This window comes from Dipodomys ordii, unplaced genomic scaffold, assembly GCF_000151885.1.
Source record: "Dipodomys ordii isolate 6190 unplaced genomic scaffold, Dord_2.0 Scaffold2, whole genome shotgun sequence".
Taxonomy (NCBI): Eukaryota; Metazoa; Chordata; class Mammalia; order Rodentia; family Heteromyidae; genus Dipodomys; species Dipodomys ordii.
The window spans coordinates 10,527,781-10,542,686 of record NW_012267218.1 but is presented as its reverse complement, the minus strand read 5'-3'; the positions used below and the strand labels follow the sequence as shown (position 1 = coordinate 10,542,686).

The window sequence follows — 14,906 nt, the reverse complement described above, 5'->3', positions numbered from 1 at the left end:
CTAGGAGTATAAAGCTTTCTCTGCCTCAATGAAAATTTGGTACCCATTTAGGTCAGTGAAAAGTATTAAAAGTTATTCTCGGGCTGGGAAGGTGGCTCAGTGGTAGAGCGCTTGCCTTGCATGCCTGAGGCCCTGGGTTCTATTTCTCAGCACCACATAAGCAAAAAGAAAAAAGCCAGAAGTGGAGCTGTGGCTCAAGTGGTAGAGCGCTGGCCTTGAGCTGAAGAGCTGAGGGACAGCGCCCAGGCCCAGAGTTCAGGCCCCACGACTGGACCCCCCCCCCAAAAAAAAAGTTATTCTCAACAATCACTGTGGGCCAGGCGCTGGTGGCTCACACCTGTCATCCTAGCTACTCAGGAGGCTGAGGTCTGAGGATAACAGTTCAAAGCCAGTCCTGTCAGGAAAGGGCGTGAGACACTTATCTCCAATTAACTTGAGCTGTGGCTCAAGTGGTAGAGCGCTAGCCTTGAGTTGAAGAGCTGAGGGACAGCGCCCAGGCCCAGAGTTTAAGCTCCATGATTGACAAAAAAACCCCAAATAATAACAATAACAACAACAAAACAAAACAATCACTGTGGACAAAAATGTCAACAGGATAATATAATTTTTTGAAAATACTTTAATATTTGCCATTTTGTTGCCTGTGTTATTAATATACACATTTAGTAATAAATATACTACCATTACATAGAATGCAACATGTTTTTAGCATTTATAACTGATTAAAATTAATGCTGCTATTACGTCAAGAAAGGTACAAATAAATATCATGTCCAAATTCCAAACTAAAGCTTAATAGGTTACCATTACCCAAAACTACAAAATAAACATATAGGGCATTATCTTTTGAAGCATAATTCCTGTAAACATAGCAAAGATCACTTTTCTCAGTCCTGACATTCATTCGTGTGATGGCTTTAAAAGAAAAAAATAACATACAATCCTATCACTTCATTTTTTTGCATAGGGAATTCATTAATTGTATTTTAAAATGCAGCAGTCTTTCCATGAAATGTATTCATCGCATAGCACTTGTTTTTTTTTAAATATGAATTCAGAATTTCTGAGCAATAAAATAGTGCTCTGCATTAGTTTATAAAATATGCTTTCTGGATTTAAAATTTAACTGAAAAATTTCAAAAACAAGTCATAGGTGTGATTCTAAAATATTATGTACATAATATACGACCACAGGAGGAAGTACCCGCTGTAGTACAACACAGTGTACAGATATGAAGCACAGTGTTGAGCAGATTTCCCTTTAGATTTTCTTCATATTGGTGCATAAGTGACTAATGACTCATTTACACAACGCACACACCCATTCTACTTGTGCACAAAGCAGAGGAGGGATGTGAGGACAAATTTAAAGTACTTTATAGAAAAATGGCAAACATACAGTACATATACTTAAAACAGTGCACTTTATAAAATGGATTGCTTTAGCCACACTTGTATAAAGTGCCATATTATTTTAAAACAGAGAGACATGTACCTTAATATTCTGCAAAAACCGTGAAAACAAACTGCCAGGAAAGAGCAGTGCAAAATGAAAACCATAAAGCTGGGCATGCATCTCAGACCCAAATGCACAGCATGACACTTGAAGTTCATATGTCCTTTTAACATTTTACAAACAAAAAAAGATTAACAATAGCAGGTTATCATCATATATAGCCATAAAATAAAACAATAAGTTAAAATTCTCTCTCAAGAAATAAGTATAAGCCACAAATAACATTCATTACACTCTTTTGAAAACAGACTATTTTTTTCTGATAAATATCACCATCCAAAGGGTGAAAAGCGCATAAAAATCCAGCTAATCTACCAGGCACAGAAAAAGGCATCATTGAGTCTTATTGGTGGACATTTGAAAGCTCCAACCTCACCAGTGCCTACCTAACTTCATAGAGCCCTTAGCTGTTTAAGGAACAGTTCTATGGGCACCGGGCTGGGTGGCTAAAAGCCTCATGTGTGCTCTATTCACAGTAACGCTCTCTGTCCCGTGCTTTTGGACAACCAAATGGGGTTTTCCTGAAAGAGTTCACTATGAGTCAGATTCCAGTGAGACCACCAGGACACATCATTTAAAGCACAGAACAGCACCTCAGGCACCTGCTGAGGGGCAGCCACGCCATTTCTACCACTCCTAGGCTGCTCAGTCGGAGAACTGGAAGAGCGTCTCTGGGTTCCCGCTGTCGGCAGGGTTGCTGGGCTGCGTCTTGGTGGGCGTCGTTTTGCCATGAGAGTGGGAGGAAGAGGAGTGGGAGCTCTCACTGGAGCTGCTGCGCGTCTCGGTACTGGTGCTCGTCTTCTTCATTTTCCTTCTCTTAGCCAAAGGGGCCTTATCAACATTCTGAAGGCAAAACCCTTCTCGCTTGTATTTGTTAAAGGCCTATGGGAGAGAACACAGGGAACTCCAGTAAAGATCAAAAAGTATTGACGCTCTTTCCCCCTCTTATATTGAAGCTTTTTGTAGAAGCTTACAGCAGAAGATAACTTTCTTTTGGCAGAAGCAGCTCAAGTTGTTTTGGGAAAAAAAGCTCTGAAAACTTTTCTATCCAAACAGCCACACAGAGGAGAGAGGTGCTCAGGCAAGATTGCTATCCTGGGAAATAGAACCCAGGCCCCCACAGCATTCAGCCACACCCTGACCCAAGTAAAATTGTTGATTGCCCTGAATCAAACCAGATGGGTTTTCCAGGCACCAGAATTCTAATACTGAGTTTTCCTTGTTGCTGGGGATGGAACTCAGGGCCTTAAGCTTGGATGGCAAGGGCCCTACTCCTAAGCCTTACAGCTCCTAGTTTATCTTTTGATGAAGTTAGCATTACATCTCAGTAGAAGCCACCACCTACTGGGAACTTCTGAATATCAATTCTTTAAACCAATACCATTTCTACCACTTTTACCAACATCTATCTTCTCTGACGGTCCTGCGGCTTGAACTCAAGGCCTGGACACTGTCCCTGAGCTTCTCTGTGCTCAAAGCTAGTGCTCTACCCCTTGAGCCACAGCTCCACTTCCAGCTTTTTCTGAGTAACTTTTACTGGAGATAAGCATCTCACAGACTTTCCTATCTGGACTGGCTTTGAACTGTGATCCTCAGATCTCAGCTTCCTGAGTAGCTAGGATTACAGGTGTGAGCCACTGCCACTTGGGTTAGTTACTCTGCTACTTTTTACTGAATCTGTTTCAGATTTAAAGTTGTGACCCCGAATTTTCAAGGAAGACCAGACAGATCCCTGTGGAGCCTTGCTCTGCCTTTCCAATACAATGTCTGGTGTATCTCGACACTTCACCCCAGAGCAGCTTAGTTCCACGCACCTCACCCAGATTTGTCTTGATTTTCTTAGCACCAGATATGGGTAGTACTACAGTGAGCCATCATCGTTGTCAGTGAGAAAACCTGAACCACTAGCTATGGTGCCTGTAGCTTTTTCTCCATTTCTCAATGTCTCCTAGTCTATCACTTTTCCAAGTCTCCTGGTGCTATTCCATCTCACTTCTCAAGATAATCTCTTTGGAGATAATTTTGTGTCTCTGATGTCATCTAATTCTAGTTATCTCAATGCACTGCATATGACTGACACAAAGCTGCACAAGGTAGTTATTACCAGGCAGTTCCAGCCTGTCAAGAATCCAATTTGGATCTGACACAACTAACTTTCTTCATGACCTTCACAGTCTTTAGATCATGCTATACATTTGATAGTTGTTGAATGAACAGATTTTCACCCATTCTTCTTTTTTTTTCTTCTTCTCTTGGTTGTGGGGCTTGAACTCTGGGGCTGGGTGCTGTCCTTGAGCTCTTCAGCACTGTACCACTTGAGCAACAGTGCCACTTCTGGTTTTCTGGTTTTTCAGTCTCACAGACTTTGCGGCCTGGGCTGGCTTTGAACCGTGATCCTCAGATCTCAGCCTCCTGAGTAGCTAGGATGACAGGCATGAGCCAGCAGAGGAAATGGTTTCTTATATATCTTATTTTCTTCTCCTACCCCAAATTAACTGTTCAAGTATCAGGTTACTACTGTCTTTTCTCACAAAGTCATCCTAAATGTGAAGTTGAAGTGTTTGGAAGGTTAGAAGTGACTCTGACCACCCACATGATCTCTGTTTACAGTGTGTTTATTCCATGACACAGTCAGTAAAAGCATGCCTAAAATGAAAAAGACACATGCTCAGTGTCTTAAGGAGCCTATGTCTCTGCGGCTACCAAGAAGAACACAGGATAGGATCCCTTTCCACACTGCCCTCCATGTGCACCGCACCGGGCCTTACATGGAAGGTTGCTTTCACACAAGTGTGTACCGCAGCTCCTGAAGATCCCAGAATGTCTGGGGTCATCAGAGGATTGGAGGACAGCTGACTGCCATCCTGAAGCCACTCATTATATCTCAAGCCAGACATCTTAAGCCTTTTATTTGGATCAACTGTGAGAAGTCCTGTGGAAATGAATGGAAGAGATTTTAATCTTATATGCCATTTTAAACATGGTTTGATTTATACTTCAGGTATAAATTTCAATTATGTTCACATGACATGATTGCGTTGATGAGGCTTCAACCTCCCAAAAGATAATTACTGTTACATAGACATTTGTATCTCCCAGTGGACAGGATGCTAAGATAAGGTCACAGTAGCCTATTTCTAGGAGGCTGTGGGCGAACCGGCTTTCCAATCAGGAGAAAATATCACCCAAAACAAGGACTCCCACTGGTGACTGGGTAAACGTCAACTGCAGAGTCATCAACGAGGTCTACTTCAGAGAGAGCAGAAGCCTTTGCCAGCCATCTTCTTCACCAGGGAGTATGGCAGAGGAGCAGTCAGGAGATAAGGGAGACTCTACCATGACAAGATAGGTGCAGTAGTAACACGGGCAGACAGTGAGGTCCAGGAGAGGGGTCTGCATAGAGAAGGCGTATCCTGGGTTCCAAGGATTAGCTGAGTGCTGGTGGCTTGTGCTTGTAATCCTAGCTACTCAAGAGGCTGAGATCTGAGGATCATGGTTCAAAGCCAGTCTATAAGACTCATCTTCAATGAACCATTAAAAAGCTGGGAGTAGAGCTATGGATCAAATTGTACAGTGCTAGCCTTGAGCAAAAAAAGTTCAAGGACAATGCCCAGGTCCTAAGTCAAGTCCAGGCAGGACTGCAAAACAAGGAAAGAAAGGAAAGAATGAAAGAAAGAACGAAGGAAGGAAGGAAGGCAGGAAGGAAGGAAGGAGGGAGGGAAGGAAGCAAGGAAGGAGGGAAGGAGGGAAGGAAGGAGGGAAGGGAGAAAGGAGGGAAGGGTGAAAGGAGGGAAGGAGGGAGAGAGGGAGGGAGGGAAGGAAGGAAGGAGGGAGGGAGGGAGGGATGGAAGGAGAGAAGGGAAGGAAGGAAGAAAGGAAGGAATAAGAGGTGCTGCCAGGATTACCAAGCGTATGCATCAAGAAGTCATCTGAAATGGAGGTGTCTGAAAACCTGAAAACGTGAAGAACTCAGTTGTTCGATAATGGGCAGAGCTGGGGTGATGGTAAGCACTGGCAGGGGAGCCCAAGCCCTGAATGCCAGGCTAAGGAGTTTGACCTGCAGCTAATGGAGATTCTCCATTTTTATCTAAAAAGGTATGATCATCTTTGTCACTCTGTCGATGCATGATGGGCAAGAGAATCAAAGGGGGTGAAACAAGTTGAAAGGACGTGAGAAGACCAGGGCAGGTCAACGGTGGCAGGATCTAGGTGGGGGAAGGCAGCCTAGCTGTGCAGAGCAAGGAGAGAGCAGGTGGCCACAGCAGCACCAAAGTATTTGCTTTGGTGGTCTGGCTCTTGGGAAGAGCCACACCCAAAAGAAGAGAGATGGGGAGAGAAATGTGTTTGGGGGAAAAGGATAGCAGGGAAATATAGGTTCATTTCTAATGTATTAGATGGAGAAGGCAGTAAGAGCCAAGTGTGAGCTCCTGCTGAGAATAGGAATAAGACTGCTGAGAGAGCTTTCCACTAAGAAGAAGGAGAAGAGTCACCGGTCAGCCTTTGAGAACGCATGTAGGATCCCTGAGTAATGAACACACATACACACATGTAATGGGTGTGATTCTATCTCAGTCAATACATGTCACACACTACATGACATATCCTTGAGTCTTACCTTGGATCAGATCTTTTGCCTCTTGGGATACATTCTTCCAGGCTTCTCCTTCAAAGGAGAAGTCTCCCTTTTTAATTTTCTTCATGATTTCCACTGCGCTAGTGCATGTCAGACTTCTGTCATGAGACTGGAATGGAACCTGCCCCGACAACATTGTATACTACAGTAGGGAAAAAGTGACAGAACAGAATAAATTAACTCCCAAATCATTCCACCCACACATCACTAACTTAATTGGCACAACTTCCAACTATTACAACTAGCTCGGGGCTTACATGATTATGTGATATCAACCACGTATTTCAATGATCTATAAAGTAGATGGCTTTTTATGCCACCAATATTTAGAACTATTTTATAATTATAGTAACCCCCCTAGTCTTATTCATGAGGGTTAATATCATAACAGTTTTAATTGATTATCCACCAATCAACTCTGGTTAAGAATAATTTTACGCCTGCAAATTGCAAATGGTATAGCAAAAACATATTTATGTACATACAGACAAGGACAGATATTTATATACATATGGACATAGGTCCATATGCAACTGTCAGTCTGTAGCATATACATCCACATGCACACACACACATACACATATATATGGAAAGAGAATGTACACAAGAATTATACTGAAAGAAAAAGTGTAGCAAAATTTTAGATGTGAATTATATTTTTCCCTTCTAGTCTCTAGTTTTGAAACTTTCAAAATAGAAATTCAGAAACAGTGAAAAAATTAAAAGTCTCCCGAGTAAAAACTTGGAGAAAGTACACTTTAAATGCAATTAGGTGCTACTTTAAAGGTCAGATATTTAGTATATATTCTACAGGCCATATGTTTGTGCTTCCCCTGAATTCCTATGTTGAATCCTCAAACCAATGTCACTGTATTTCTAGAGGCAATTGGTGTTAAAGAAAGTTATACAGGCAAGGGCTGATATACCATGGTTTTTGCCCTTAAGATGATGGACAAGAGAGAACTCTCTCTGGGTGAATGTGCCGAGGAAAGGTTGGACAAGCACAAAGAGCAGGTGGCTGGGTGTGACCCCAAGGGAGAGGCCTACTACACATCCTCTGTGTTGCACCTTGATCTACCCCACCTCCAGAACTATGGGAAAATAGCTTTGTGGCATATTGTGTTAGTGGCACAAGAAGATTAATATATTCTAGTTAAATGACTACATTTTCAGTCAGGAAATGTATATTTCTGGTATATACTGGGTTAAAGTCAAAGCCACATAAAATTATGTGACACATTTTCCTGAAGTACTTACTGTACTCAATGAAGGTAATATAATTTTATTTTCATATTGAAGTATCTACATTATGTTTATTAGGTGTAAATGCAAAAGGGTCATCTCTTTCTTTCTTTTTTTTTTTTTTGTTGGTCGTGGGGCTTGAACTCTGGGCCTGGGTGCTGTCCCTCAGCTCTTCAGCTCAAGGCGAGCGCTCTACCGCTTGAGCTACAGCGCCACTTCCGGTTTTCTGGTGGTTTATTGGAGATAGGAGTCTCATGGTCTCTCCTGCCCGGGCTGGCTTTGAACCTCGATCCTCAGATCTCAGCCTCCTGAGTAGCTAGGATTACAGGCGTGAGCCACCAGCGCCCGGCTTAGGGCCATCTCTTTCTAAGACAAGAGACTTCTATATATTTTGTGCTTGCTAAGGGGGTGAGTATGTAGCTATCAGGAGATATGAAAAAGTTTGCAAACCGTACTTATTTTTTGGCAGTTTAACATTTAGATAAAAAAGGCAAGAGTTTTACAACACCATCATCACATCCAGAGTTCATAGTTATTCTTTTGAAGCACTAAATATGTAATCAAATTTCAAACTTCCCCCACTATGTTACATAGGTGGTATGTGGTGTATGCACATATATCTATAGGAAACACATTTAGAATTTCAATTTAATAAACAGAATTTAAATTAGAAATTTCTTAAATAAAGATTCAAATAAGACAATATAGACCCTATTTTTTTTTTTTTGGTCAGTTGCAGGGCTTGAATTCAGGGCTTAGACACTGTCCTGAGCGTTTTTGCTCAAGGATAGTGCTCTATCACTTTGAGCCACAGCTCCACTTCTGGTTTTTTTTGGCAGTTAACTGGAAATAAGAGTCTCACACTTCCCTGCCCAGGCTGGCTTTGAACTTCAATCCTCAAGCGTCAGCCTCCTGAGCAGTTACATTTCCTTTTTTTTTTTTTTTTGGTCCAGTCGTGTCCCTCAGCTCTTCAGCTCAAGTCCAGTGCTCTACCACTTGAGCCACAGCACCACTTCCGGCTTTTTTCTTTTTGCTTATGTGGTGCTGAGGAAATGAACCCAGGGCCTCATGCATGCAAGGCAAGCGCTCTACCACTGAGCCACCTTCCCAGCCCTACATTTCCTTTCTTCCCTTCTTTTTTTTTTTTTTTTGACAGGGCCTTGTGCTTGCTGGCAGGCACCTGAGCCACATGCCCAGAACTTTTATTCTTCAGTTATTTTTCAAAAGGGTCTTGAGTTTTTTTGCCCAGATGGGCCTCCAATAATATCTTACCTATACATCCCTCAGAAGTAGGATACAGATGTTTACCACCACGCCCAGATGATTGGTTATCTAGCTTATTATGGTGTCTCCCTAACTTTTTGCTGGAGCTGATCTCCAACCATGATTCTACTAATCTCCAAGTAGCTGGGATTACAGACAGATGCCTACTGCTCATGTTGTTTTAATCTATAGGTTCCCATGCTATTTTTTCTTCCTATTTGTTGATGAAACTGATGGTGTGCCTTCCCAGTGTGGACTTTGAGACTGTACTCTGTGGCACAATTAACTTGCTTCTTACCCCCTACTTTTCTTAAAAAAAATTGACAATCAGATCTAGAGGGCTATGTGGCTCCCTCTTTGTTTAATATACATCCACGTGCTCTGAAATACCGCTCTGCATGTCTGAGGTGCCTTTAAAACTCTAAAGACTGGGACAGTCATAATTGGTCTAGATAAAGTCAAGTCTTTTACAATAGAAAAGTAAGTTAATACTACAATTAAAGGTTTTTTTAGGACATTGCTAACTAATGAAAATGTCATCAGTATGAAACTTTAAAATCTTCAGATATAGAGAAGTTAGGAGCTTATTTTTACTAAAGTATCTTATTCATAAATATGTAAGTTTAGTTTGAAAGTGATAAATGATTATTTAAAACTGCTCAGATGAAAACCATATAAAGCTTAAAAATAAAGAACCATCTTGCAGGGACAAGTGGCTAGCCACTGGGAGAAAACATATCGACACCAAAATAAATCCCAGATGGAGTACAGATTGAAGTATAAAAATATGCCAGAGTAACTGGAAAGGAAAACTTAGGAGAATATTTTTACAGTCTTGGGTTGAGGGTAGGGGTGTAGTGACAGTCTGACATCAAAGCCACATACCCTAAAGGGAAAGACAGACATACCTTACTACATGGCAGTAATATACTAGACTCTACATAAACTCTTCTACAAACAAAATCAAAATCCCATATTACTAAAAATGAAGTTTTCAAACAAAGGATAAGTCAGAAGAATATTTCTAATTGTCGAAGGCAAAGAATTAAAACAGAGCTTAAGCTTTAAATATAATAGAGCTTTAAAGTTCAGTAAGAGAAACCTCATCATAGAAAAATGGTTAGAGCTCATAAAGAGCAATTCATAAAAGAGAAAATACAGGGGCTGGGAAGATGGCTCAGTGGTAGAGTGCTTGCCTCGCATGCATGAGGCCCTGGGTTCGATTCCTTAGCACCACATAAACAGAAAAAGCTAGAAATGGTGCTGTGGCTCAAGTAGTAGAGCGCTAGCCTTGAGCTGAAGAGCTGAGGGACAGCACCCAGGCCCAGAGTTCAAGCCCTACAACAAAAGAGAGAGAGAGAGAGCGAGTGAGAGTAAGAGAGAGCAAGAGAGAGCGAGAGAGAGCGAGCAAGCGAGAGAAAACACAAATGCCCAATTGCATGAAAAGATGCTCACACTAGCTGTTCATCAGAGAAATGCATGTAAATAATACAGACAGTGGGATATAATTTAAGATTAAGTTGAAAGCCTCAAATGAACTGTCATATAGCTAATAAGAACTTGACTTTTGTTCTCCATTTCTAGCCAAGCACAGCGACTCATACTTGTAATCCCAGCTACTTGTGAGGCAGAGAATGGAAAGATGGTGGTTGAGGCTAGCCTGGGTGGGCATAAAAGTTAGTGACATGACCTCTCAAAGAACAGGCCTGGCACAGTGATGGACAGCTGTAATTCCAGCTACAGGGTGTGTGACAGAATGAGACCTTACCTGAGAAACCATTAAAGCAAAATGGGCTAGGTGCTTGAGCTGTGGCTCAAGTGGTAGAGCCCTTGCCTAGCAAATGTGGGGCCCTGAGTTCCCTTCAAAACCCTATAGACCAATTAGCCAATCAACAAACAAACAGGAAGAGACAAAGAAGGAAATTTAAGTGTCTATGCTAAAATAAAGATGTGTAGACCCTTTCACTAGAATTTTATCCTAACTGAAGAAAATGAGCCAAATGCAAAGAAATACAGACACATTTCCTTTAAGTTTACGATTAGGGGAAAAAAGTACAAAATGCGAATTGTTCCCTAGTAAAGCAATGGCCAGCCAAGCACTGGTGGCAGGCTCATGCTGGCAGGTCTGTGGTTCAGGGCCAGTCCAGGCCTACCCGTAAGACCTCTTCTCAACCAACAGCGGGGCAAGGGGGCATGGGCCTAACATTCTAGCTACAGAGGATACTATGATTTGGAAACTGTATTTCCAGGCCAGTCTGGGAAGAGTCTATGAGACTCCAGCTCAATAAAAGAGGCTTGGTATGCAAGCATGTGCCTGCTCTTTCTAGTAACAGGAAGTACAAAATAGGCCAATGATAGTTGAGGTAGGAACCCAAATAAAAAGCAAGATCCTACTTAAAAAATAACCAGTGCAAAAAAGGGGTGTAGCAGTGTAGCTTAGCACTGGAGTGCCTGCCTAGCAAGTGTGAGAACCTGAGTTCAAAACTCTAGTACCACAACAAAGTTAACTGTATTTTTGAGACCCAGTCTACGTGCATAATAATATAATCCTGTATGCTAAAGATCTAACATATACACACACAGAGCAAAAAAGATGCTGAAAGGTATGAGGCACAGGCACCCACCCTGGGGGGCTGGCAGCCACCTCTTTGCATGAGTGATGGCCACTTCACTCCCTTTATCCTCAGCTCAATATTACAGATTATGTTCAAGACAAGTTAAGCTATTTTGGGGTAAAAACTCGGAGGTTTTTCTAGCTTAGTATTCAATAGCCAGGGATGTGTGTGTGTGTGTGTGTGTAAAGTATACTATGTATGTGTGTGTGTGTGTAAAGTATACTATGATTACCATAAATTAACATACATAGTTCTATAGTTTTATCTATTAATTTGTTAATTTTTCCTACATGACTCTTTAGTTACATGTTTAAACTAGAGTTCCACATAACTACTTTTAAGATTCTGTATTCACAAGTCACTGCTATTTTCACATTCTAGCTAAGAGAATTTTATATATATTTTTTTACAAAACCAATGTATAACTTACATGAATGATAACTTATCAGAAACATAACAAAATCCTATGTTTTCTCTAATGTAGCTTTTAAGATGTGAATATGTTCTTCTGTAAAGCCTCTAGTTGGTTTCAGAGAAAAGAACTGATTTGCTAATTTTCATGAATGTGAGCACAAGAACAAAGAGAGGGTTAAGAAGAAAGAACACGAGAGAAGTGGCCAGGCATTTTTGTGGCTCTGCCAAGATGAACTCACCAAAATGACACCCAAGCTCCACAGGTCACAGGACTCATCATAGCCGTTATGATTCAGGAGCTCTGGGGCCGCGTAATGAAGGGTGAAGCACGGAGTCTTAAGGGGTTGATTGTCAGGTGGCTTGAGACGTGCAAACCCGAAATCAATTACTTTAATTTCCAAATTATCATTTTCATCTGTGAACAGTAAATTCTGCAAGATGCCAATACTTGGGTTAGTTTGTCATTAAAATGTCAGGGGATCTGCTGATCCAGCTTATAGAAAATTGTTTTTGTATATATTGACATATGATTCACAGTCTCATGTAGACAGTCTAGGGCTGGATGTCTATGCACCGTTGGTCTCTTCTTTGTATTTTTTAAAGTATTATTTCTCCTTCAATCTTTTTTGACTGTATCATGCTTTTTTTTTTTTTTTTGGTCAGTTGAGGGGCTTGAACTAAGGACCTGGACGCTGTTCCTAAGCCTCTTTGTGCTGAAGGCTAGCGTTTTGTGCTACCACTTGAGCCACAGCACCACTTCCATTTGTTGCTGGTTTTGAGTGGTTAATTGGAGATAAGAGTCTCACAGCGACTTTTCTGTCTGGGCTGACTCTGAACCATGATCCTCAGATCTCAGCCTCCTGAGTAGCTAGGCTTACAGGTGTGAGCCACTGGCACCCGGCTCATTCCTCTTCTGATGTCAGACTTTGTCTCAACTTTCCCCTCTGCATGAGTCTGTCTTCCACTCCTCTATCAAGCTATCTTTCAGCCTGGCCCCTATATACTCAGTCTTCATTTAGAGATGCCGCCACCCCTAACCATCCCACCAAACACAAGTGAGAACTCCCAGGACTTTCTCCGAGGACAGGTTCCTTTCTGGCTCCATTCTGGCACTAAGTCACCTCTGTAGTTTTTAGTGGACTGTTCTGGTCACCATTAGACCACAACTCTGTAAGAAAAGGACTGTGCATCCTCCTCATTTCTGATGCTATCTGCAGGACCTGTCATGGGTGTGCAGATACAGATTGTTTTATTGTGCTTCATTTTATCACAGCTTGTGGATCATTGTTTGCTTAGTGAAGGTTTGTGGCAACCCTGTGAAATCTATCCACACCATTCTTCCAATAGCATGTGCTCCCTATTACATTTTTATGTAATTTTCGCAATATTTCAAGGGTTTTTTTTTTATCATTACTGTATCTGCTAGAGTGATCCATGGTCTTTGATGTTATTGTTTGGGGTTTCATGAATCCCATTCAGTGAGATGGTGAATTTCATGAGTAAAACATGTGTTCAGACGGCATGAATGAACAGATGCCCCCAGCTCGCTCCTTCCTCTTCTCAGGACAACTTAATCCCTCAGACACAACACTGAAATTGGACCAATTACTAACCCTAGAGCGTCCTCTAGGTATTTAATACATGGAAGAAACACAGGACTTCCACTTTAAGTAAAAGACTAAAAATGATTAAGTTTAGCAAAGCAGGTAGTTCAAAAGCTGAGGTAAGCTCCAAGCTAGATCTCTTGCATCAGTTAGTTAAGTAGTGAATGCAAAGGAAGAGTTCTTCAAGGAAATGAGAAATACTATGGTAGTAGACACACAGATGACTAGAAAACAAAACGCCCTTCCTGTGGGTACAGAGAAAGTTAGTGGTCTTGAGAGAAGATGAAATCAGCCACAACTCCCTTATCCCAATGTAACCAAGGGCAAGGCCCTAGCTTGCTTTATTTCTCTGAAGGCTGGGACAGGAAAAACAGCCACAGAAGGTAAGTGTGAAGCCAGCAGAGGTTGGCTCATGAAGTTTAAGAAGCTAATGCTGTAGCATGAAGCTGGAGGTGGAATTGCAGGTCTCGATGGAGCTGCTGTAGCAAGCTACCTAGAACTAGCACAGATCACCGCGAGGAACGCATCTCTGGTGAGGAGACAGCTGTCTGTGGGAAGCACGTTGCCTCTTGATATGGGCGATATAGCTGGTGACTTTAAGGGGAGCCAAGGTTCATTTAATACTTGAAAGTCCTGGGATCTTTAAGAATTACACAAATACTACTCTGCTGGAGTTCTACAAATGGGGAAACAAAGCCTAGAAGAAAACACATTTGTTTGCAACATGGTTTGCTGAATCTTCTTCTTTCTTCTTCTTCTTCATGGTTTGCTGAATCTTCTTCTTCCTTCTTTCCTCCTCGTCCTCCTCCTCCTCCTCCTTGTCCTCCTCCTCTTTTTGCCAGTTCAGGGCCTGGGCACTGTCCCTGAGTGTCTTTTGCTCAGGGCTAGCACTCTACCACTTGAGCCACAGCACCACTTCTGGCTTTTTCTGTTTATGTGGTACTGAGGAATCGAACCCAGGGCTTCATGTATGCTAGGCAAGCACTCTACCACTAAGCCACATTCCCAGCCCCTGCTGAACATTTTAAGTTAATTGTTGAGACCACCTGCTCAGGAAAAAAGATTCCTTCTAAAACATTGCTACTCATAAAAACTGGACCTGGTGATGTTTAATGACAAGGATGTGCAATGAATGGAGGTGTCCTATGAGATGAACCTTATTCCCAAGCCTGTGTATACAACCTCCATCGTGCAGCCCAAGGGGCAATAAAGGACTCTGATTTCCCAGTCTTATTATATAAGATATATCGCTCATTAGGCCTATCAGAAATTGTGATTCCTTTGATGGATCTGGGGAACCACAGACTTTCAAGGAAGGATTTACTATTTAGAATAGTAAATGGCTTCTAGGAAGCCATGGAGATTTCATAAAGATGACACCATGATTCCTTAATGATGATGCCGAATGATTAAAATTTTCAGGGTAGGAAGTAACAGAGATAAGGTAAAAACAACAGAACTAGAAGTGGAAGTAGAATCTGAAGATATGACTGAATTGCTACATGGTAAAACTTTAAATGCATGTGGAGTTACCTCTAATGGATGACCAAGAGTGTGTTTCTTTTTTCTTTTTGCCAGTTCTGGGGTTTGAACTTATTATCTTGAGCTTGCTCAGCTGG

The 14,906-nt window shown here is 41.7% G+C and overlaps 1 protein-coding gene across 1 annotated transcript in view; it reads right to left on the bottom strand.

The window, feature by feature from the left end:
• Positions 1 to 926: 926 nt before the first annotated feature.
• The window catches only part of Rps6ka5 (ribosomal protein S6 kinase, 90kDa, polypeptide 5), a gene marked incomplete at its 5' end in the record, with an annotated part of 109,010 nt that continues 95,030 nt past the window's right edge, over positions 927 to 14,906 (bottom strand). Inside the window, 4 exons of the mRNA XM_013013341.1 lie at positions 927 to 2,398; positions 4,285 to 4,448; positions 6,132 to 6,291; positions 11,923 to 12,114. Of these exons, the coding sequence (XP_012868795.1) occupies positions 2,162 to 2,398; positions 4,285 to 4,448; positions 6,132 to 6,291; positions 11,923 to 12,114 (753 nt within the window). The remainder of the gene's footprint in view (positions 2,399 to 4,284; positions 4,449 to 6,131; positions 6,292 to 11,922; positions 12,115 to 14,906) is intronic.